At 52.1% G+C, this 21,736-nt stretch overlaps 7 protein-coding genes across 7 annotated transcripts; 3 read left to right on the top strand and 4 right to left on the bottom strand.

The window, feature by feature from the left end:
• Positions 1–3: 3 nt before the first annotated feature.
• M431DRAFT_93689 (hypothetical protein) lies at positions 4–2,123 on the top strand (the record flags this gene model as incomplete). Its single annotated transcript, XM_024924503.1, has 8 exons — positions 4–27; positions 96–192; positions 246–339; positions 395–431; positions 493–813; positions 880–989; positions 1,049–1,657; positions 1,733–2,123. The coding sequence occupies 8 exons, from the start codon at positions 4–6 to the stop codon at positions 2,121–2,123; spliced, it is 1,683 nt and encodes a 560-aa protein (XP_024770767.1).
• A 516-nt stretch (positions 2,124–2,639) lies between these two features.
• M431DRAFT_8360 (hypothetical protein) lies at positions 2,640–2,892 on the top strand (the record flags this gene model as incomplete). Its single annotated transcript, XM_024923329.1, has 2 exons — positions 2,640–2,692; positions 2,748–2,892. 2 exons carry the CDS (start codon positions 2,640–2,642, stop codon positions 2,890–2,892), a joined length of 198 nt encoding a protein of 65 aa, XP_024770766.1.
• Positions 2,893–3,083: 191 nt separating this feature from the next.
• M431DRAFT_511211 (hypothetical protein) lies at positions 3,084–4,648 on the bottom strand. Its single transcript, XM_024919611.1, has 3 exons — positions 4,438–4,648; positions 4,343–4,356; positions 3,084–4,265 (listed from the first exon to the last, which is right to left on the bottom strand). The coding sequence occupies exons 1-3, from the start codon at positions 4,457–4,459 to the stop codon at positions 3,342–3,344; spliced, it is 960 nt and encodes a 319-aa protein (XP_024770765.1). The 5' UTR covers positions 4,460–4,648; the 3' UTR covers positions 3,084–3,341.
• On the bottom strand, positions 4,612–7,420 carry M431DRAFT_234132 (hypothetical protein). Its single transcript, XM_024913654.1, has 2 exons — positions 7,053–7,420; positions 4,612–6,980 (listed from the first exon to the last, which is right to left on the bottom strand). Exons 1-2 carry the CDS (start codon positions 7,329–7,331, stop codon positions 5,055–5,057), a joined length of 2,205 nt encoding a protein of 734 aa, XP_024770764.1. The 5' UTR covers positions 7,332–7,420; the 3' UTR covers positions 4,612–5,054.
• A 1,453-nt stretch (positions 7,421–8,873) lies between these two features.
• M431DRAFT_8357 (hypothetical protein) lies at positions 8,874–10,666 on the top strand (the record flags this gene model as incomplete). The annotated part of the gene is made up of 3 exons (XM_024923322.1): positions 8,874–9,286; positions 9,345–9,476; positions 9,568–10,666. 3 exons carry the CDS (start codon positions 8,874–8,876, stop codon positions 10,664–10,666), a joined length of 1,644 nt encoding a protein of 547 aa, XP_024770763.1.
• Positions 10,667–10,885: 219 nt separating this feature from the next.
• Positions 10,886–11,830, bottom strand: M431DRAFT_8356 (hypothetical protein; the record flags this gene model as incomplete). The annotated part of the gene is made up of 1 exon (XM_024923321.1): positions 10,886–11,830. One exon carries the CDS (start codon positions 11,828–11,830, stop codon positions 10,886–10,888), a length of 945 nt encoding a protein of 314 aa, XP_024770762.1.
• Positions 11,831–12,920: 1,090 nt separating this feature from the next.
• M431DRAFT_234098 (hypothetical protein) lies at positions 12,921–16,135 on the bottom strand. Its single transcript, XM_024913653.1, has 2 exons — positions 15,412–16,135; positions 12,921–14,437 (listed from the first exon to the last, which is right to left on the bottom strand). Exons 1-2 carry the CDS (start codon positions 15,938–15,940, stop codon positions 13,029–13,031), a joined length of 1,938 nt encoding a protein of 645 aa, XP_024770761.1. The 5' UTR covers positions 15,941–16,135; the 3' UTR covers positions 12,921–13,028.
• Between the last annotated feature and the right edge of the window lie 5,601 nt (positions 16,136–21,736).

The following is a 21,736-nucleotide window of genomic DNA, read 5'->3' as shown; positions in this document are numbered from 1 at the left end:
ACAATGGCATACATTATTGCCGTCAATGTATGTGGTGTTTGTCGAATCATTACTTGCATGACTGAAGTTGGCTGACTGGTGAACAAATTCTGAAGGCTTCGGTCCTGTCCCAAACTGGTGGAACTTGCGAGTGCAATCTGGCAGACAAATTCCAATGCGATACTATCTCTGACTTTGTGGACTGCAAAGAAGGTATGTTTGATCTAATCTAATCTTTCATGTGACATTTATCTGACCCATCATAGAGGTTCGCAGAGACTTGATTACAGCTACGGCAGCTCTAGCCGGTCTCTCGACTTTGTCCTTTGGCTTGTTTACCAACCTTCCTGTCGCTCTTGCGTAAGTCATGACATAAATCCCCAATGCTTACACGGCTACTGATCTGGATCTTTAGTCCAGGCATGGGGCTTAATGCCTATTTTGCTTTTCAGGTGCGCTGAGTCACCCATTAATACCCTTTGTCTATAGCCAGTTGCTAACCGTATGGCAAAGGTCGTTGGCTACAACGGCAGCGGTGCCATCTCCTACCGTACCGCCCTAACTGCCGTCTTCTTCGAAGGTATTATCTTCATGTTTCTCGCCCTGACGGGCATGCGTCAGTGGCTCGTCAGGCTCGTCCCAGCCACCATCAAGACTGCCACTGGAGTTGGAATCGGCTTCTTTCTCACTGAAATTGGACTTTCTTACACGTCTGGTATTGGTGCCATCACGGGTGGCGGCACAGCGACCCCTCTTAGCTTGGGCGGTTGCCCTCCTGATATGATTAATGCAGTGACAGGAGCATGCAATGGAGGCCAGATGACGAATCCAACTGTGAGTAGCTCGAGCTTCTCTACCTCTATCCAATAGAAGAGCGACCGCTGACCCGTGTGAATGCAGATGTGGCTCGCCATATTTTGTGGTGGCATCGTCACAGCCTTTCTTATGGCTTTTAGGGTCAAGTATGCCCTGGTCATTGGCATTGCCCTTGTCTCCATCATCTCATGGCCGTAAGTTTTACTCTCTATGCCCTCTCAAAACCTTTACTAATCTATTCACCTCATCACAGTCGCAATACTCCTGTGACCTATTTTCCCAACACTCCCGAGGGTGACTCTCGCTTCTCCTTTTTCAAACAAATCGTTGCATGGCACCCTCTATCCAAGACGCTCAACCAGCTTGACTGGGGCTTCGATACCGCCAGCACAACGCACTTTGTTCTTGGCCTCTTTACGTTCCTCTATGTCGACATAATCGACGCCACTGCCACGCTATACTCCATGGTCCGTTTCTGCGGCGTTGTTGACCCCAAAGATGGCGACTTCCCTCGCTCAACCATCGCTTACTGCACCGACGCGGCATTCATATCCATCGGATCTCTGTTTGGATGCTCCCCCATCACGGCCTTCATTGAGAGCGGTGCGGGTATCGCTGAGGGTGGACGTACCGGCCTCACGGCGGTGGTTGCGGGACTGTGCTTTATCATCTCGATCTTCTTTGCTCCTATATTTGCTTCAATTCCTCCGTGGGCTACGGGATGTACCCTCATCTTGGTTGGGTGCATGATGGCTCGCCAGATTACGCAAGTCAATTGGCGTTATATTGGCGATGTTTTGCCTTCGTTTGTTGTCATGGCGTTTATTCCGTTCAGCTACAGCGTTGCTTATGGGCTCATTGCGTAAGATTCTCCCCATGAACCGGTCTTTTCATAACATTTCCCATTTTTTGGAAGCTAATCTATGTTCTCGTTTAGTGGTCTTTTTGTTTACACTACCCTCAACGGCCTCATTGGCCTAGTCGTTCTCCTTTCGGGCCATCGTATCGAGCCTCGTGAATACGATCTCAAAGAGTACTGGACCTGGAGAGGTACGGGTCGTGCACCATGGTTCGTCCGAGCCATGAGAAAGAGCAACAGTCGCGGTCCAGCTCCTTCAGATGATGAACACAATAATCACAGTGACACTACCGCCACCTCGTCTGTTCCTAGCGAAGAGGAGAGCCAGCGGGGATTCAACGTCCAACACATTTGCACTAAGGGCGATTCTGCAGCGACGGAAACTCTTTCAAGAGTGCACTTCACTCATGACGAAGATTACGACTATCATCATGGACATTCTTCGCCTTTGAGGGGTATAGCTCGTTAATGATGTGCTCGATCATTCTCGTGGAGCGGCATGCTTTGATGGCTTTCCGTTTGATAGGTCAAGAATATGCAGTAACGTGGACATGAATAGGGGCTGATATGATGATGGGTAATGTGTCAACGGCATCGCTTGTCTGGATTTGCTTAATTGTGGCATTTGAATGCAAAAGCTCGCTGTTTTTGAACCGGAATGGGTAATTAGCTTTCCGCATAAATACTTTGTGTACAAAAACGAGTTTTTTCATCAATCGCTCTTCTGAATTCCCTCAATGAATGACATGCCAGTGTAGTTAAAAAGTCTCAAGGGTATATTTTCAGTTGGAAAGAACGGTATAGTATATGTAGAAGGACGTTCGGAAGTTTATTTTTGTAAACAACAACAGACGTACTATGTGGTTATTATAACCTAGATTATTCAACAATCCGTTCCCTACGTGTTACAACATTTTCTTACCTAAATTCTCATTATATCCTCAATATCATTATATCCTTATTATCTATAGCAAATGACGATCGAATGGCTGCGAATGACGATCGCATTGCTGCGGTTAAGCTCCGCACCTGGGCAATGTTTGTTCACTCCTATCTATCGACCTGGTTCATCAAGCTAATATGTCTTCCATAGGTTCAAGAATCTAGATCGTCGCGCTGAGAATGCCATCCATTACCACTTCCTCAAATCTCCAGAGACACATCTCGTCCCGTTAGTCGACCTCAGAACTGGAAATGAGATTAATGGTTTTTCCAAATTCAGTGGCAGAACTGTCTGAAATTAATGGTAAGTCTCCATTCTTTGTTCTTCTAAATTACAAAAAAATTGATTTTGAATAGAAGTCACGGCAAGAAATATCTTGGACGCTCTGCAAATCAATCACCAGGGTTATAATGGGGATAATGTGCGGGAGCTTTTACGATTTTATGCTTATTACGCATGAATAATGATGAGGAAGGGAAATGGTATGGAATCTATATCATTCGAATTCATGTTATATTGTGGTGTTTAAAGCCGAATGCTTTGTACACGTAAACTCTCTGTTAATCGCAATGGGTATTAGCTTTCCACATAAACATCATGTGTACAAAAACGTCTCATCAATTGCTCCCGATTTCCGCATAGTTCCTTCAGCGAATGACATGCCAATGTAATTTAAAAAAGGCCTCAAGGGTATATTTTCTTGCCCAGATTCTCATCATATCGTCAACATCTACAGCTTCCTTCTCACCCGCTCATGTCTAAATCTCCGCCTCCTCCCCTCGCCCCCATGGCCCTCTCGGCAGCTTTCCTCCTCTCCAGGCCTTCGTCCACCCACTTCTGCACTGCCTCGTCGCCGCCCGCATCGAGCTTCTTCTCAACAACATTCTTCAGAACCTCGCCGGCGAAACCCACAAAGTTGTGCCTCCGAAGCGCGTTCTCAAAGAGCCAGTCCTTGCGCTTACGCTGCTCGCGCTCCAGCAGCTCCTCGTCGCCAAACTCTTGCGCGCGGATTCGCAGGTCGCGGCACATAGCCAGCAGGTTGAACCGGATCTCCGTAGCATCGTAGCGCGAGACACGGCGCTGCAGCACGTCGACGACCTTGAGGGGGAAGTCTTCAGACGTGCAGGCGCCGTGGGAGATTGGCGCGGGCTGGAGGCCGTCGAGCTCGTAGAGGACGCCGTTTATGGGGGTGTAGGCGATGAAGTGGAAGACGTCCTCGGAGGGCTCGCCGGTGCGGGCGGTCTCGTCGGCAAAGGGGCTGCTGCGGGCGAAGCTGTTGTGGACCTCGCGGATGAGGTCCGAGTTGCTAAGAGCCTCGCCGCGGAACTCTGGCGGGAGGACCATTGTGAAGTCGCGAAAGTCGTGCATCTGGGGCCCAATGTCGACGTCCTGCGTCTTGTTCATGAGGACGCTGAGCAGGGCCTGCGTCGCACAAGCATTCTGGATCGTCTGGGCGGCGAAGAAGATGCTCTCGGAGGCATCGTGATCGAAGCTGCCGTCGAGGGGTCCGTCGGGCGTGGCGTAGGGCCGGTCGGTCGGGTATTTGAAGAGGAAGATTACGCCGTAGAGGGGCTGAAGGGCGAGGAGCTCCGAGGGGTCGAGGGTGAGGAGTTCTTCGAACTGGACGTTTTTGACGCCGAGGTTTTCGATGAGGGATGTGAAGACGCCCTGGTACATGTTAGCCGGGCATTCCGTCTATATAGAGATAGATTGGATTAGAGCTGGAAATAGAGTGAAAAACATACTGCATCAGACTCAACTACAGTGCAAAGCAAAATAATGCGTCAGTTTATAAACAAGCTTCCTTTCATGTCGATTTCAAAGCCATGAGCTTGCTTACTTGTGTTCCAACCACCGCTCATGATGTCACGCTATGCGCCGTCCAAACGACAGCCCGACCAAACAAATGGAGGATAAAATGTGCAATGAATCAGAATATCGTAGCTAAACCAGAGTTTCTCGAGCAAATTGTGCAGGTAATGGCGGAGTTTGTGGTCGTTGGTACAAGGCAGTTCAGTTTGTGACGACAGCTTGACTTGGGCATGTCAAATTGCCGATAAGATAAGAGGTCCGCAGGCACCCCACGAGTACGTACCTGTCAAGCCTGTATGACATCCGTCAGCTAAAATCACTTCGCCTGCTTGTGTCTAGAATAGTATAAAGTCCAGAACTCGTGAGATGCCTCCATCCATCATATTCACAGATTCAGTGATGCTCTAGCTCTTGTCTTTTATAGGTACATGAAAAGGCCTGAGCCTGCAAGCCTTTGTTTTCTTTTATTTTCTTTTTTTTCTTCTTCTCCGCTTTTGTTCGTAGTCAAGGGCTTCATGTGAGAAACACCAGTTTCAACGCCCCTGCTCCTAACAGAATCTACAATCGCTAAACCCGCATTATTAAATCATGTTCATGTCCTGTCCCTTTTATGCAATTGCTAAGCTCCCGCCACCCATATACGCTTTACACGGCAGTAATTCCTTCTCGAACGGCTTTCTCTCTCTCCATCTCCTCGCGGCTGTTCTGCCCATCTTGCTGTGACGTCTCACCTCCATCCGTCTCAGGCGCAGTCTCTCCATCGTGGTTTGCATTGCTCTCTGCGGCGGCCGCTTCAGCTGCTGCCGCTGCCGCTGCCGCCTCGGCCTCTCTGCGTCGAGCTTCTTGGGCTCTTGCCTCTGCTTCTAGATTTGCAATGTGACGTTCTGCAACGCCGGGCGCAATACTAGCAAGGAACAGGAGGCCAGCTCGCTCTAGCCGTCTCAGCTGACCTGCGAGCCAAGATTCTTGACCACGACGCTCGGCAACCAGCCTGGCGGCCATCTGGGCTGGGTTAGGGCTTCCATTCTGATCTGCTCCAGGGGCGCCATCACGACCCGCAGCTCCTCCTTGTCCAACATGAGCAGGGTCTACTGCAGGGAACACATTTTCAAGATGTCGTCCTAGTGGGCGCCAAGCCTGTTCAGCAACACCAGCCAACAATCCAGTGCTGAGAATGAATACGAAAAAGGCGAGAGCGATTATAGTCAACCATCTCGACCAGGAGGCGTTGGGAGACATGAAGAACCACACAAACAAGGCAAGGCGAATTATGAGCCAGATATGAGGAGCCGCCTGTACCAGCAGATTGGGCAAACCCACAGGAGGGTTGCCAGCATGCAGAGGAACTATCCGAGGCTGCTGGTCATCATGCTGTTGCTGCTGCTGCTGCTGTTGGCGTGGTGGCTGTTGCTGTTGTTGCTGCGGTGTTGGAGCTTGGTAGTTTTGAGCAGGCTGCCTTACGTCGAAGCGGGATGTTTGGTGCAAAGCATCATCTCTGCTTTGCGCCTGCATCGTGTGGATCAAGCTTGGGAAGCTGGTCCTGGGTCGGAGCTGTTGATGGTGACCGGCTGGCAAATACATCCTAGGCGTATAGTAGGCTTCAGCCACGGCACTGTTGAAAACCAGGGCGCGGGGACCTTCTGGAGATGAGAGAATGTACACCTCAACGCCTTGCCGCGACTGAGGTGTGACAAGTGATGGTGCCGACATAGAGACGGCATTGAACGTGCCAGAAACCGATCTGAGCCCTAAATCCGGCGTGGCTCGACCGCTGCTAGCTCGAGAGCCATTGTTGGCAAAGACTGAAGTAGTAATACTTGGTTGCGTGAGCGGGCGATTGTGAAGCGAGGCACTAGATGCACTTCGGCGCAAGCCGCTTTGGTGCAGCGCGTTTGCCATGGACACCGGAGTCTGGTTCGCATCCGCCCCTCGCAGAATACCGTGAACGTCAGTAGGAGTCAGTGCGCCGTGGGGTGGCGCCGAAGCCGCTGACAGGCCGCCCGCTGCATTTCGAACAACAGTCTCTACATGATAGCTGTGACCGTTGGGTCCAATGATCTCGCGGTAGATTGTATGCGTCGGGGCCGGACTTGCCCTTCCACTATTCGACTCTGAACCATAACCCCCATAAGCCCCTTGATTCGCACCAGCGTTATCGCCAATGCCGCGCATGCCCATGTAAGCTCTGCCACGCTGGTTCTGGTTGACCATGCGAGCCATGGCTTCTCTCTGGGTCTGGGTCAACCATTGCGTCATACTTTGATGCTGCTGCTGAAAAGCCGCTGCCTGTTCAGGAGTATGAGCTGGAGAGTGCGAGCGAGCTGGGGATGGCATCCGAGGTTGAGACAGAGCAGGATTCGGAGTCGGCTGCAGCACTGATCTTCTTGCCATTCCAGGCGGAGGAGGTGGTCCCATAAAAGCAGCATGAGGAGGCGTCTGTCGCTGGAGGTTGGGAGGCTGGTTTCCTAAAGCCGGGCTCTGAGTTCCAGACAAGAAAGATGGCGTTGGGGATACGCTATCGGAAGCATCTCTTATGACAAGATGGATTGTCTGTTGATCGGGGCTGCGAAGCTGTAAGGCGACGTTTGTGTTAGCGCTTTTTTGCTTAACAAGTATATCAGATCAAAGAAAAAGCCAACTTACAGCGTCTGCGCCGAACACATCTTGTAGACTATCAGTCTCGCGCAAAAGCGCTCGGCCACGGTAGATGAGCCGTTGGTTCTCGTCAGACGGCCGCAAAGGGAGAGTCTGTCGGATCTTCTCCTTGAGCTGCTTGATGGTGGTGGCGGCCGCAAGTCCAGGGAAGAGCAAAGGGCGATTCACGCCCACAGACGGCGACACTACTTGGAGGTTGACGACGGGCTGGTCGGACGATGCAGGGTCTGCGCCCTGGGCCGCTTGGTTGAATAGCTCCGAAGCCATATTCGGGAGACAGCTTGCATGCTACCAGGCTATGAATGGCCGGCTTCGGTAGAGGACGTTGTCTAGTTGCCGCGTAGCAGAGAGAAGAGAAAAATAAAAGTGCCGAATATTAGGAAGCGTGCGCTTGTGTCATGTCAGACAGGGCTCTAGGTAGGGATGGCAACTTTTTCGGTTTCGGATGCGAGAAGGCGCACGCAACACTCGAGTCGAGGCACAGCGGTTAATGCTGAGGCGCCAAGTGCCTATAGCAGGTCGAACAAGGGCGCTGCCTGTTGGAAGGCACGCCAAACAAGGGGAGCGAGGAAAAGGAGTGGAAGGCCAAACGCTTCAGTTCCAGGGAGGTGATGCAAGAAGATGGACAATCGATGGCTTCAAGCGACTGAGCTGACAGATTGCAGTCGGCCAGGTACGTACCGCACCTGCCAGTTGCGCGACACCTGAGGATAGGCCCCATGTGGCTTAGCGCCATGCAGACTCGAAGGGTGTCACGTTTGTAAGCGAATTCCGCTCTCTGACCGTCTTCTTGATTACCACGTATGGAGTACTTGGCAAGAAAGCTCTGCATAGTGGCAGCTTTGTGCGTGATGCCAGAGACTGGGAGTACCGAGTACAAAACGATCAAGTACCTTATTGCTTCTCTTTAATCAATTACGAGACCTGACACATCCAGGTACCTTTGCTGGTACAAGTACTTTATATAAAGCTATGGCGAGATGCCAACTTCAAGTAGAAAAAAGAGGGCAAGACACAATGCAGGGGCGGTTTAATTGACGGCTCTCCGGGTGCAGGTGGATATTGCAGGTCAAGGAGCGCGTTTGCCGTTGGATTTAGGGCAAAGGGATTGGATGAAGCTGGTGATTGGACCCAATAGTGGAAGTTTGTGCATGCGCATATGTACCTGCTTTAGGTACAGCACAGTACAGCACCTACAGGGACAGCTTTACACCTGATTTATGCCCTTTTTTCTTCTTTCTTCCTTTATTCGTCATATCCGAAGACTGATTGTTTGATGCTGTTACCTGATAGGCATAGAAAGATAAGTATCCGTATTGCCTAATACCAGATGAATGTATCCAAAAGGCGGATGATATTCCCACAATATCGACATCAATACTAAAGTAACCTCACGATTCCATCTGTGTAGTGGGCGGTAGCATCAGAAAGCAAAGGACATCTGGCTTCTTTACCCATGCTCCCGACCATCGGAACAATGGCATCACATCATTCACTCAATGCCCCATTTAGGCAGTTTAAGTAATCGTGCAGGTGATATTCCGTAAACATGTGGTTTATGCCTAGAGGTACAAAGCACAAGTACACATCGAGCTGTCAAAGAGCTGCTCGGCCTCGGCAGATGTTTGCGCCGCACGCACCAACCATCCCACAAAGCCATGCACCTCCATACGTCATCTGGCAACCCGCAAAGCCTCAAATTCAACCTCAAGCGCATCTCCGTCGCCTGCGTCCAATCAATGCCTGTCCGAATTGCCTAATTGAGCACCGTCGCCGAGTGCACAGCTTTGGTCAGAGGCGCATTCCATCATGGCGACGCTGGGAATTGGTTCCGGCCGCCTGTTATATGGTGGCGGGGGAGGAGCCTGCTCTCATCCGTTCTCAGCATCCTTGCGCGCAAGATGCTCTACACGAGCTGCTGCTGGCCGACGGACAGGCCCAATTGCTGCTAATGCCAGGTCTATTCGACGCATCCCATCTTCACAGCGCGGGTTTTCATCGCACGACTCTGGCAAACGACCTAAGTTCTCCCAGCGGCTCGGCGAAGCCCTTCGCAACAGCAAAATCACATGGTATCAGATCCCAGTGGGACTGGGCATAGGTTTCTTGGGACTGGTTCAGTTTTACAAGGTCTCGTCTAGGGAAAGGGAGAGGCAACGACAGGAGCAAGAGGGAACCGGTACACCAAGGCCACGGCCAAAAGTACGCCCTGAAGGACCATGGTAAATACTTCCCTTGTTGAATAAATGATCTGTGCAAAGCTGATGAGGTGTATTATAGGCAAGTCCAGATCATGTCCACTCTTCCTCTCAAGGCCATCTCTCGAGTATGGGGCTGGTTCAATGAATTGACAATCCCGTACTACCTGCGTGTTCCTGGTTTTAAGCTATATTCGTTCATCTTTGGAGTCAAGTGAGTTGGCCCCCGCTGAGATCCAAAAGGGATATGGAGACAAACTATCATTATTTTGATTCCTTTGCTGACTCTTTCTGGTGCTCTCTAGTCTTGACGAAGTATCCGAACCTGATCTCCATGTCTACCCCAACCTCGCAGCTTTTTTCTACCGCACTCTCAAACCAGGTGCTCGCCCATTGGATCCAGACAATCATGTGCTCCTCTCCCCGTCCGACGGCAAGGTTCTCCAATTTGGTCAAATTGAAAGCGGTGATATCGAACAAGTCAAAGGCATGACCTACAGCATCGACGCGCTGCTGGGCAAGCACACACCTACATCTAGCATCTACAGTGGACTGTCCGACCAAGCGCGAGAGCGCCTCCAACGGAGCCATAGCGGACCTGTTGGCGATGAGGAAATCATCAAGCAGGAAGAGGAATTTGCTAGGGTCAATGGCATCTCATACACGCTTCCTGATCTCATGTCAGGATCTAAAGACGTCCGGTCTAAACATCCTGTTACCGACGAATCGCTCAAGGAGTCATCCCCCCGCGCCGTCTCCGAAGTTCGCGCTGAGCTTGCTCTTGGCGAGAAGCCTTGGTATGATCTGCTCTCTCCCGATAAGACCACTTCTTTGTACTACGCCGTCATTTATCTCGCCCCGGGAGACTACCACCGCTTCCACTCGCCTACCAACTGGGTCGTCGAGAGCAGACGCCACTTTGCAGGAGAACTATTCAGCGTTTCACCCTATCTGCAGCGCACGCTACCTGGCCTCTTTACCCTCAACGAACGTGTCGTCCTCCTTGGACGCTGGCGCTGGGGCTTCTTCAGCTACGTCCCCGTGGGCGCCACCAACGTCGGCTCCATCAAGATCAACTTCGACCGCGAGCTCCGCACCAACAGCCTCTTGACGGACACTGCCGCCGACCTTGCCGCCGAGGAAGCTGCAAAACGCGGCGAGCCTTATCTCGGTTTCGCAGAGGCGACCTACGAAGGGGCAAGCTCGGTGTTACACGGCCATGCGCTCAGAAGAGGTGAAGAGATGGGTGGTTTCCAGCTCGGCAGCACGATCGTGCTGGTGTTTGAGGCGCCGGCAACTTTGAAGACTGCAGATGGAGTGGAGAAGAAGGGATGGGAGTGGGCGGTTGAAAAGGGACAGAAGCTGAAGATGGGACAGGCGCTGGGTCGGGTGCTTGAAGAGTAATGGGTTTAGATGAAATGCGACTGGAATCTTGTATAAAACACAACAAAGAGAATATATATCCAAAAGAGGAGGAAGAAAACAAAACAAAAAATGCATTATACGTAGTATACATCACTCATCACCAGCATAGGAGTAGATAATCATCTCATTATCACTATCCATCAAAACCAAATAAAAATATTGCATATTTTCTTCAAAGGCTAACAAAGACAAAAACGCTCACGCATCCACCATCCCCTCGCACCTCTTCAACACGCAAACCACAAGCCACCTCTTCCTCTCCGTAATGTCATCTTCACGCTCACTATCCCACTCCCTCTCCACGCCATCACAATCCCTCTCCCACATCCTCTCCACCTCCACGCCGCCCTCCTCCCGCAGCGCCTTCGCATCAAAAAAGGGCGCCATCTTGGCCCTCCCCGTATGAAAGCCCGCGACGACCCATGCTCGCGCCTCCGCTGTCTTCTTGAGGAAGTACCCGATGGACCGGCGAAGGTTCTCGTGCTGCCACGGCATCCAGAGACAGTCTGCGACGAAGAGCCTGTCCGAAAGATGAGCGTGCGAGGAAGGGAACGCTGAGGAGGCGGAGGAGGAGTCAAAGACACCCCATTCGTGGCCCTCGACGAGAATGGAGGTTGTGACGAGGGAGGATTTGCCTACGGGGGCGAGGTCCGGCTTGATGTTGCGGGCGACGTTTTCGCGGAGCGTCTTCATAACGGCCGGGGCGGGATAGTCCGTCACGACGACGCCCGCGGCGCCAAGCAGGCCAGCCATGATGCTAGGCAGCGCCGTACCCGCTCCCAGCTCGAGCGTGTGCAGGCCTCTCGTATCAAAACTGATGTCTCCCCCAAGGCCCCTATGCTGCTTCTCCTCCTCCTCCTCATCGTCCAGCGAGTCCCTCTCAATGAGCTCAGCCAGCAGCAACGATGCATTCCACAAGTAATGGCTAAACAGACGCCTGTCAGTCTCTCCCTCGGGGTCAGCGAGTTCTATGAGGAGCGTCTTGGGCAGTTTTGGCGAGGCGTAGAGGAGGGAGTGCTCTGCGTCGCCGTGCTGGTTGACGATGTCGTCGGGGAAGATGACGCCGAGGGATGTGGAGAGGTAGTCTTCCGGGCCGTCGGGCTCGTCTCCTTTGAGGCTGATGCGGGCGGTGAGCGTTGCCATTGCTGATTTTATGAAAAGCTTTACGAGCTTTTCTTTGTGTCGTTTTTGAGGAGCCTGATCGATGTGGTTGTGGTTGAGGAAAAGGTGATTGATATGTGTGATATCTCAATGTTCTTCCTTCAGGTAAGATCTGACCGATCTGCTTCTCAGATATCTTCACCGCCTCAAAATCAAAGACGAGGAAAATTCGAAATAAATCTTCTTTTACCCCGAGAATTATGAGAGAGACCAGACCCAACGTTCGTCTTAGGTAGATGCCGCCTCAAAATCTCAGATGAAAAATCCCCAAATTCTCTCGAATCCCCCCACACAACCCCGCTCTCTTTGGCGATAAGAAAAGATGAAAGGCTCTAGCAAGGCCAAAAGATGTTATATTTCTTTTTAAATTCCGTTTTTAGTCTCGAGCGTCTTTGTTTAACACGGCTGCTGCTTCTGAAGTTGGCGATTCCCAGGTCGTTGGGCGGAAAAGATATATCAAAGTGGGGGTGCAGAGGTTAGTAGCACCCAAGGTAGACAGAGAAATTTGCCAATCCCGCCTCCACCCACACAAAAACTCCAAGTGACAAACAAGCACTCTAAAGATGTTCAGAAAGGGCTTCACAATTAAAAGAATCTTGATCAAGTAATTTTTTATATCTTTAGATATTTTCATATTAATATTTTTTTTTGTAAAAAATATTTTGCTTCATGTCGTATGACATCAAATAATATTACATAACAAGCCATCTTGTCATGAGATGTCCGTGCCTCATACATCTTGATCCATACAAATGAAATATTCCCTCCCAAGTTCGTGCAAACAAATGAAATAATAATTATACATGGAACCACATGCCGAAGCGGTTAAAGATGTGTTGCAAAAACAAAACAAAGCTTCATGCTTAAAGTGCCCGAGGGAGGTAAGATGGATATACCTTTGAGTCCCTGCTGTAAGTCCTCCTTGTCCCATCCCATCCCATCTTGCGCCATCATTGCCCAACATGTAGTAGTTGTATATCAAAACAGGGTATCAAATCCAAAATTACCCGCTTCTTCCCAGCGTTATAATATTTCCCATCCCAAGAATAGCCCAATATACCCTGGTTCCAGTAGAGATCCCATGCGCCGTCTGCCATGCTTTATAAAAGTCATGTTATCAAGTATTGATTCAATTCGAGTTTCTTCTTTTCTCTCGGGCGAGAGTAGTAGCCCTTCCAACTTACAAGTCAGAAGCACCGGTGTCCAGCATCCGCTGCATCTCCTTGAGCTGCTCCTCCGTGGGGTCGTCGGAGATCCAAGGGCCCTTCTCATCATCGGAAGCGTTGTGGAAGCCCTCGGCACGCTTCAAGGTCTGGACATCAAGATCGGTCACATAAGACTTGCCATCCGAGAGCTTGATGCGGACCTCGTGGTCGGTGGAGAGCATCATGTCATCCTTGGCCAGGCGTCGAGGGCCGTCAAAGACAGCCAGGACGCGCTTCTTCATCGTCATCTGTCCCTTGTTGAAACCCCAAGAGGAAGGGTAGTCGCGGCGCTTGTTGCGACCACGCGACTTGGTAGACAAGGGAACACCACCTCGGGAGTGGGTCATGCCGCGAGACTTGGAGACGCGGTTGAGAGAGTTCTTCTTCTTCAAAGACGAATAGGCCGACTTGGCAACATCGTCCGCCTCGTCGTCGTCAGCCATGTCGTCGTCATCCTCGTCGTCCTCGGTCACAGAAGTCTGGGTGGTGGCAGGAAGGTTGTTCTTCTCCAGAGTCTGGTGAACGTCCTTATCGTCAGCAACCTTGGACAGGTGCTTTGCGTTGATGGCCTCGGCGGGGTCCTCCTGCTGAACAATGCGCAGAACACAGTCGTCCAAGTGCTCGTAAAAGTCTTGAGCATTGGTAAAGGTCTGCGAGCAGGTGCTGCACTTGCCAGTGGCGTCGGGGGCATAGCCAGCGAGAGTCTTTGGCGCGACGGCACCGGAAGCTCTTCTGCGGCTGTTGGGGGGAGTCTGCTCAACGCCGTGGACGGCAGTCAGGTGTCTCTTGAAGACATCTGCGCGGTTGAACGACTTCTCAGCCGCGGAGCCAGATCCGGGACAGAAGCCACAGACCATGGTGCCCTTGTAGTGGGTCAAGGTGTGGCGGTTCTTGTCATACTTGCGAGCAAACCCCTTGACGTGGTATTCACACGTCATGATGGGGCACTTCTCGGGTCGCTCAGTCTGGTGAGTGAGCATGTGCGCCTTGAGATCCTTGAAGGTCTTGCCGCACTCGGGATAGGTGCACATGTGCTTCTCCTTGATCTCATCGCCGCTGGGGTAGTCGGCGGAGACGGGGGAGATGAAGTTGCTGCCGCTGTTGCTGGCCTTGCTCATGCTCAGGCGGCGAGGTCCAACACCGGCTCCGGGAGTCATGGTGGTTGATGTCGCATACGGGCTGGTGTTGTAGGTTGTGGCTGGCTGAAAGGATCCGTTCTGCAGGTATGGCGAGGAGCTGCCGGTGCGAATCATATGAGGTTGAGGAGAGGATGAGAGCGCAGAAGGAGAAGTGGGATACTGAGGGGCGGCAGGCTGGTAGTGAGTCTCATAAGAGGGAATGGCCATTGGCCGGCTGGAGATTTCCGGATGGATCAGAGAAGGATCTGTAAGCGCGAGTGGTCAGTAAGCAGCATGATAAGCAGCACGAGAAAACAAATGCAGAAAGGCTGCCGCAGAGGGTCCAATGAATGGCGAAAACGAACGGGGAATTTGGGTGTTGATGAACTCTCATCAGGCGCGGTTGCAGTAAGTCAAGGGAGGCCAGGCCAATTTGAGGGTTTCTGAAGATGGCTGGCTGAGCTGAAAACTGACTTGCCGTCGCTCTTAGCGGGGACAAGTCAGCCAGCCGAGATGGGGACCACCAACCAGATGTCTCAGCCAGACAACCAACCAGCACGGTAGCAATGATGCGCGTGATTGACAAGGGGAAAAGGAGAGAAGAAGGTTAAAGCGCGGCGATTGTGATTGTGATGGTTGTGATTGTGGAGATACACAAGACGGAATAAATAAGAAACAAACGGAGATAAAAAGGAAAAAAAAGAAAAAGAGGGTAATGGTAAAAAAGGGCAAAAATAGCAGCGGACGGTGATGCCGAAGCGTGGTGTTGACAGGAATGACGACAGTGTCGATTGCCGTCAACCGCTAGGGCCAGCCGAACAGAGGCCGCCGGCTTGTAATTGCAGCGTGCAGCGCCGCGCAGTGCATCTGCATAGTGGGCTCGGGCACCGCCTGGCTGGCTATGCCAGTGGGTTTGCGGTGCGAGTGCAGCGCTGAAGCAGGGATGCGGCTTTGGTTCGGGGGGGCCCTCCGGGCCTCTCAGAAGCCAGAGAGGGCCTGAGGGGCAATCTGGCGGGGGTGGCCATGGCACAAGGGGGGGAAAAAACTATTGGCCGCCCAAAGAGGAAATGCCCCCGGGCAGGCTGCCACCTTGGACATTTTTTCCATTGGGTTTTGGAGGGGGAAATTGAGTGAGTGAGAGGGAAGCGCAGAAGCGCAGAAGCGCAGAAACGGTGATTGCAAAGGCAGAAGGCAGAAGGCAGCAGCCGATGGGTGTGAAGCAGGTGAAAATAGGGAGTACCTAGTAGAGAAAACAACTTACCAACAAAGCCCTTGGGGTGCGCCAGGCTGGCAAACTCAAAGGCCGACATGTCGTCCAATCCGTTGGGGCCAAAGGCTGAGAACTCGACAAAGTCGCTGTTGGCGATGCCCGGCTGGATACCGAGGCCTTGCACAGTCCAGTCTCCCATGATCTGGCCATGGTTTGACAAGGGAGATCCGACAGCGGACGAAGGAGCAGAAGGCGCCGAGGCAGTGGACAGGCCGGACGAGGGCAGATAATCGTCGCCGTACATTCCAGGAGAGGTAGGCCCGTTCATGATGTAGGTGTTATCGGCAGTGTATAATGAAGGCTCGTAGCTGATGGTGCTGGGGCTGGTATAGAGCTCTTGGCTGGGCGCGCGCTGGACATATGAGCCGTAGGCATCGGCGGCGATGCTCAGATCCATGGGCGCGGAGGAGTAGACGGGGACGTGGGATGATTCGAAGTGGGTGTATTCATCCTGCTGCTGGGGGAACATGCTGAAGCTTTGCTCGGCCAGAGAGGCCATTGTGAAAGGCTGTTTAGACTCGTGGCGGAAAGCTGGTTTTGACTGATTGCTTCGCGCGCAGCCTTGGTGAAGCGCGGCGCGAGTGCTGGACTCTTTGTCTTTCAGCGAGAGATGGCTGTGAATCTCTTGCGCTTGGAACCTGGAGTCGCGGGTTGGTTCAATGGAGCTTGAGAGAGATGGTTTGCGATGTTGCTGTAGTCTCTCTCAAGGTTGGCGCAAAGGCGAATGACAGGTAGGTGGTGGAGGCGATGGTGTTTGGTAAGAGGCGACGGCGGTGGTTATAAGTAGGCAGCAAACGAGGGTCCGTTGTAAGTGTGTATAAGGTCGTGGTAGGCAATTGGATCTTGTAGATAAGAGTAGACAAGATATGAGGTTATGCCGGAGGTGAAGTTATACTTGTATGGCTGGAGATGGTCTGTCACCAGAAGTTCGGTTGAACATGTTGGGGGCTGCCGACGAAGATATAGCCCACCGAATGCATCGTGGTAACAGGGACCCAGTCTTTGGATCGCCCATCAAACACAGATTCGACACGCCGCGGTAAAAGACCAGATACATGTACCGCCCGTTCCTACATGGTACCTAGAGGTAGGGCTCTCGCTCTGGCGCAGCCTCATCCGGGGTGGGGTGGCAGCATACGGCACAACCATCATCGATGGACATTAGCAAGTAGCAGTGCCCCCAAGCCGCCTCTCCGAAGGATAGTGTGTATAGAGTATTATTCCAGTAGGCAACGGGGGGGCGTGTGAAGACAGAAGCCAAGACAGAACGGCATGGCATGGGTCAAGAATGAAAGGGGTGGATGCCGGCTTGGTGGGATGGGATGGGGATGGGGATGGGATGCTGTGATGAGGAAAGGATGAAGAGACACCAGAGGGAGTGGCTGTAGCCCAGCCCAGAGCGGTGGGAGTGTGCACTACCCCCGTGGCGTGCAATTAGATCAAAGCCCGATACCCTTGCAAGACACAAGCAGGCGTGAGGGGCATCCCGCCCAGAGCGGCATGGCGCCTTTCCTCAGGCCTGGGAATCACCTCCAAGCTCCAGCCCTGGCCTGCCATGGCCTGCCACAGACACATTCGGACACCTCGGCTTGGGCTTTGGACCGTCCTCCGGGTCGCTTCCCTGTCCTGTCAGAAGCTTGAAGAGAGCGCTAAAGGAGCCCGGTAGCGCTACTTTTTGTGCCCCCAAGATTGCGTGGCGCGGCAGGTATGGGTACTGCGAAGGACGGAGTCATCCCCTGGGCCTGGTTGGCCTTTTTCATCACGCACACGCTTTTCTTTGCTTTTTCTTATTGCGTCGAGAGTGTGTCAGTGTGTGTGTCTGGGTTGTTGATTGTGAGCTGGCATGGCATTAATCTTGTCAGCTTCAGTTCCAAGTACACGGTTGCTGTTCCAGGGGCCCCGCGACCAGGGTTTACATGCTACCGCAGCGCTGAGTTGAAAAACGTGGAAATTAATCTAGTACCTGACCTATATGATAATGTCTAGGTAGTTTGAGGAAGCCTCTGCTTCCGTGCGAGGCTGAACCAAGTGCCCATCACTTTATCAACACCGGGAGATGACTGCATAGACGTCGTCTTCCGGGCTGAACTAGGGGAGTGCCGCAAGCCCATCAAGGGCGCGTGTTGCAGTGCCGAAGGCCAGCCAGCAAGGGAGATGTTCGCTAAGCGAAGCCATAGCCATGAGGACGTCCAGAGACGAGAAGACGCAAGCTCTGAATGCTGCCTTTGGCCCCCACAGACCCTGCAAGCAGCAAGAAAGAAAAGAAGGCGGTCCGCGCTTGAAGCTGTGCCTGCCCGTGGTGCCTACGCTTGCATTGCCCATCTGAGATGGCTAATGGTTTCTCGTTGCGTGCTGAGGCTTTTCGGCGGCACGCGCAGAGTCAATCATTGATGCATGTGGCTCGTACGCCATTCCGGTCCGGGGCCCCGGCTACAACCGCGTGCTGCCAAAGGGGAGGAGGCGAGACAAGCACAGATAGATGGAAGCATTCACTAAAGCCAACATGAGCTTGCAGGTTCCTGTATGATACATACGAACTATCTAATAGTCTAGCCCGATGAGACTTATCAGTTTGCTTTGCATGCCATTGCCACGCAGTGAGATGGTGCAAGTGCAAGCGGTCATTACCGTTGCTGGGCCTGGGCCATCATCTTACACAGATAGATCGAAGGGTTCACAGAGAGAGGCAACGGAGAATTACGGGTTCCTATTTCAGACCTATGACAACAGACGAAGGAATCGATTACACGGCGACAAGTGCGGAAATCTAGCTTGTTGACCCAGCGGATCGACCCCGATCCTTGACTCGTCGCAAGCACCTGTAATATTATCTGGCTGGCAATCATAGATGAAGAGCTAGCAGCAAGGCAAGGCAGATAACATAACATGTGGAGTTGGTTCGAAGCCCCATGACTAACTCTGCCTACAAGTCTGTGTCTTTTTCTTTATATCGTACGAGTTACGAGTACCGCCCTAAAAGCTAGCACTTGGGATGAGCACTATACACCCTACAACAAAGTGGATAAAACCCTCCGCTTCAACGTCAGGACAAGGCCCGCGGACTTTGAGAGGTCTGAGATGGCGCGCCTTCCAGTAATTGTCCCTGGTATTATCCCGGACCGCACACAGGTCCTGAAGCATAGTTGCACGTAACTCGTACGAATACAGGTTCGATAGTGGGTAAAAGAAACAACCAGGGTTGCGGTGCCTACTACGGAGTACGGAGTACATAGTGTGGGCCAAACAAAAAAGAAAAGGAACACGCACCAACATTATGCATGTCTCGCCCACCACGCATTTCGTTGCCGTATTTTGTGAAACCCATCCAATGGTGACCGATTGACTCACTGCTATTTCTGGACGAGAGATACGAGCAGAGCATGGACAAGGCAGCCAAGAAACACTCAAGACATGAACCAGAGAAGGGAGAAGAGTTTGTTCTCTTTCTTGCTGCTGCACCCCTGCATGTACACGCCCGCCATCGCAATTCGGCCAATGACAGCGCCGGGTCCGACAAGGAAAGCCGCTGCAGCTCCCGGCTCCGACGGATGCGCGCATCGTCCGTCAGCGATATTTCCCTTTTTAATTCCTTTCTGCCGTTATTCCTCACTGCCTTTGGCTGTGCCGGGGGGGTGAAGTGACCCAACGAGAAGACGGCCAAGAAACGGATAGGGAAGGATACCATATCAAAAGAGCAGCAAAGAAGGATTCTGTTAGGTGGTACAGGGTGAACTTTGTGTGGGATATTGGACCATGGGGTGGGAAATGCGGGACTACGGAGGGGCCCTTTTCCCAAAGGCTGCCGCAGATAGACCTTCCAACCAGACAATGACGTGCAGGCCCAATCCGGCAATTCGTCTTGTCCGGTGCGAAAGCGCGGAATATAGAATCTACCACGGAATGTTGACGGAACACCAACAACCACGCAAACGCAACGCAACGCACGATGGAAGCCGGTGACATGTTTTGATGAGCATCCGCGCATCTCAGCCAGGGCTCACAAGGCGTTGCGTCGTGCAAAGCAAAAGTTACACGTGGTCCAGAGGTCTCGCCTGGTTTTTCTCATTCCGCGGTGCCGGCAGGGCATGCATGTACACTGCACTCTACCCCGTACATATCAACTACACGAACACATGCAATCAGGCAAGGCAAACTGGAGTTTACCCGCGTGTACATCAATGCCTATTGTCGAAACTCGTCTGGTTAAAGCTGCGGTTCGTTTAGTTGCCGGCACCACAATTCCACATTTGCATCCACCGCAGTAAAAGACGCAAGACAAAATAAACGGTTTACTCATTTAGTCAGACATTCAACGGCTCGTCTTTCGCATAAGGCCACAGGTGAGGCCCGTTTCAGTAACAGGTGGTCAACTAACACCGGAAGCCATGACCATGACGCGAGGCAGAAGAGGCAATAAAAATGGAGGAATTAATTAAAATGCTCGGCGACCTCAAACCCGAGTAGACCCAACAGTTTCCGAGACATACATGAATGCTGTTTTTTTGCAGGGAATAAAACAAGAAAATGGGATTGCGCGAAGAGTGCTCATGACTCTCTCTCGCCTGTTTGTTGGTTCGAGTGCGTTCCCCAAGTACAGGTGCTATGCCCAGAGGGTAAAAAGGTACATGGCCAAGTACCTCCCCATAGAAATCGATACGACGAGATACGACGCGAACGGAAGAGAGCGAGATCCATCGGTTGCCATTCCGCTCCAGGCAATGCAAAGTTTCCGCACTAGCATCGACGGTAGATGGACTGGATAAATTAAAGGGGACAGGGATATAGGGCAGGCGATTGAGTTGGATGGGGAAGGGCTTGGGTGCGACTCAGCGCTCCGGTACTCCGTACACGCGGTCCGTACCTGTGTGCTATGCGCCGCACAGGTACTCATACACCTCCAGGGCTTGTACCTACAGTTACCGCTCAGGTTTTAGGGCGCATGCATCTCAAACTTCAATTTTGACTGCAGTAGTTCAAGTATCAACTGACAACATATTAATAAAACAAAACAACGTCTTGGCCCCGAAGATACTTTCCGGCAAGCAGAAGAAGCCTCCGTGAAAGCGACCCCCTCCAAGAAAAGCAACAGCCAGACAGAGCCAGAGAGAAACGCATCCGTTGCCACCAGCAATCTCTCCCCCCTCCCTCGAAACTATCGACGGACGTCAAATCTATTCTTGTCTGCCTTCCGTGCCCCCATCCAACAGGCAGCAGACAAGGTCATCGGCCCTTGGCAGGGTGAACTGAAAGGAAGCAGGAGAAAGAAGACATCAATCAAGCCGGCTTACCAGGGTGTGTGTCTAAGTTGTGCTCAGTTGTACTCGTAGTATCTGATCTGGCCGGCTGCTCCACGGTCTCCTGGATCGCGAGAGAGAGCCAGCAATCAATCACGAATCTCCACAGACAAAAAACACACGAGGGAATCGACGAGGCTCTGCGGCCCACAAAATATGCACCACGTTTGGCGTCAACCCCCGTCTCTCTCACTCTCGTTCTCATCTTGTCTCTCACAAGGGCCCCCGATTTTCACCAGGGTCTTTGATTTGTTTCGCTCGTTCCATGGCGTCTGCCCCGCTCAAAATTAGCGCCTTTTTTTTCCTTTCTTAACCCTGATCCATCATCATCTTCTTTTTTTTTTCGCCTAAGAAGGAGCAGGAAATAAGAACGAAGGGTGGGGCAAAACGTGACGCTGGAATAGGGCAGGGATGCGGCGCGAATTCGAGACTAATTAGGGAAAGCGCGAATCGACAATCCCAACTCCCGCAGGCTCCCGAAGCGGAATGGCCGCATATTCTTGGTTCGAAAAAAAAAAAAAAAAAAAAGCTTGGCTCCACTACCCTTGTCGAGAACAGGCCAAGCTTTCTTTTTTTCTCTTTCTCTCCTCCTAGGGCCCTGTGCAACGACTTTGTCTCGGCCTCTTTGTGATAAGACGTGCTGCAAGCGCAAAACCACCCCCTTGGCAGCCCGTCTATTCCCAAACGGTCCATTGGGTTGTATGTTTCTGTTCATTCCACTTCAGAAATCAGCCTCGTGCATGCTCTCTTTCGCAATGCCAATATATTGATTGCTTTTTCAGCGCGCGAAATGGACCGTAAAGCAGAAAGCTTCCCGGGATGCGATGCGACGGGAGGCTCATCCATTCCAGCCCCCCGTGTGACTCGACCCGGGCCAGAAACTCATCATGATACCACTGATGAATAGTCCAGGCAATAATACTACCCTATGGCTTTTAATTCTCACCTTGTTTTTTTGCTCTCTTTCACATCACCCCCCTCCCCCCCCCCCCCCCCCCCCC

This window comes from Trichoderma harzianum, assembly GCF_003025095.1.
Source record: "Trichoderma harzianum CBS 226.95 unplaced genomic scaffold M431scaffold_12, whole genome shotgun sequence".
In the NCBI taxonomy this organism is placed as follows: domain Eukaryota; kingdom Fungi; phylum Ascomycota; class Sordariomycetes; order Hypocreales; family Hypocreaceae; genus Trichoderma; species Trichoderma harzianum.
The sequence above is the reverse complement of the archived record's forward strand: the minus strand, read 5'-3'. Positions and strand labels throughout refer to the sequence as shown.

What these genes read in the sequence shown, in the direction of transcription:
- M431DRAFT_234132 (XM_024913654.1), bottom strand. Translation starts at nt 7,331, where the DNA reads ATGGCTTCGGAGCTATTCAACCAAGCGGCCCAGGGCGCAGACCCTGCA. An exon ending in ATGTGTTCGGCGCAGACGCT is followed by an intron (nt 6,981 to 7,052) that starts GTAAGTTGGCTT and finishes GTCGCCTTACAG; the next exon opens with CTTCGCAGCCCCGATCAACA.
- M431DRAFT_511211 (XM_024919611.1), bottom strand. Translation starts at nt 4,459, where the DNA reads ATGAGCGGTGGTTGGAACACAA.
- M431DRAFT_234098 (XM_024913653.1), bottom strand. Translation starts at nt 15,940, where the DNA reads ATGGCCTCTCTGGCCGAGCAAAGCTTCAGCATGTTCCCCCAGCAGCAG. An exon ending in TAAGTTGTTTTCTCTACTAG is followed by an intron (nt 14,438 to 15,411) that starts GTACTCCCTATT and finishes TCGCGCTTACAG; the next exon opens with ATCCTTCTCTGATCCATCCG.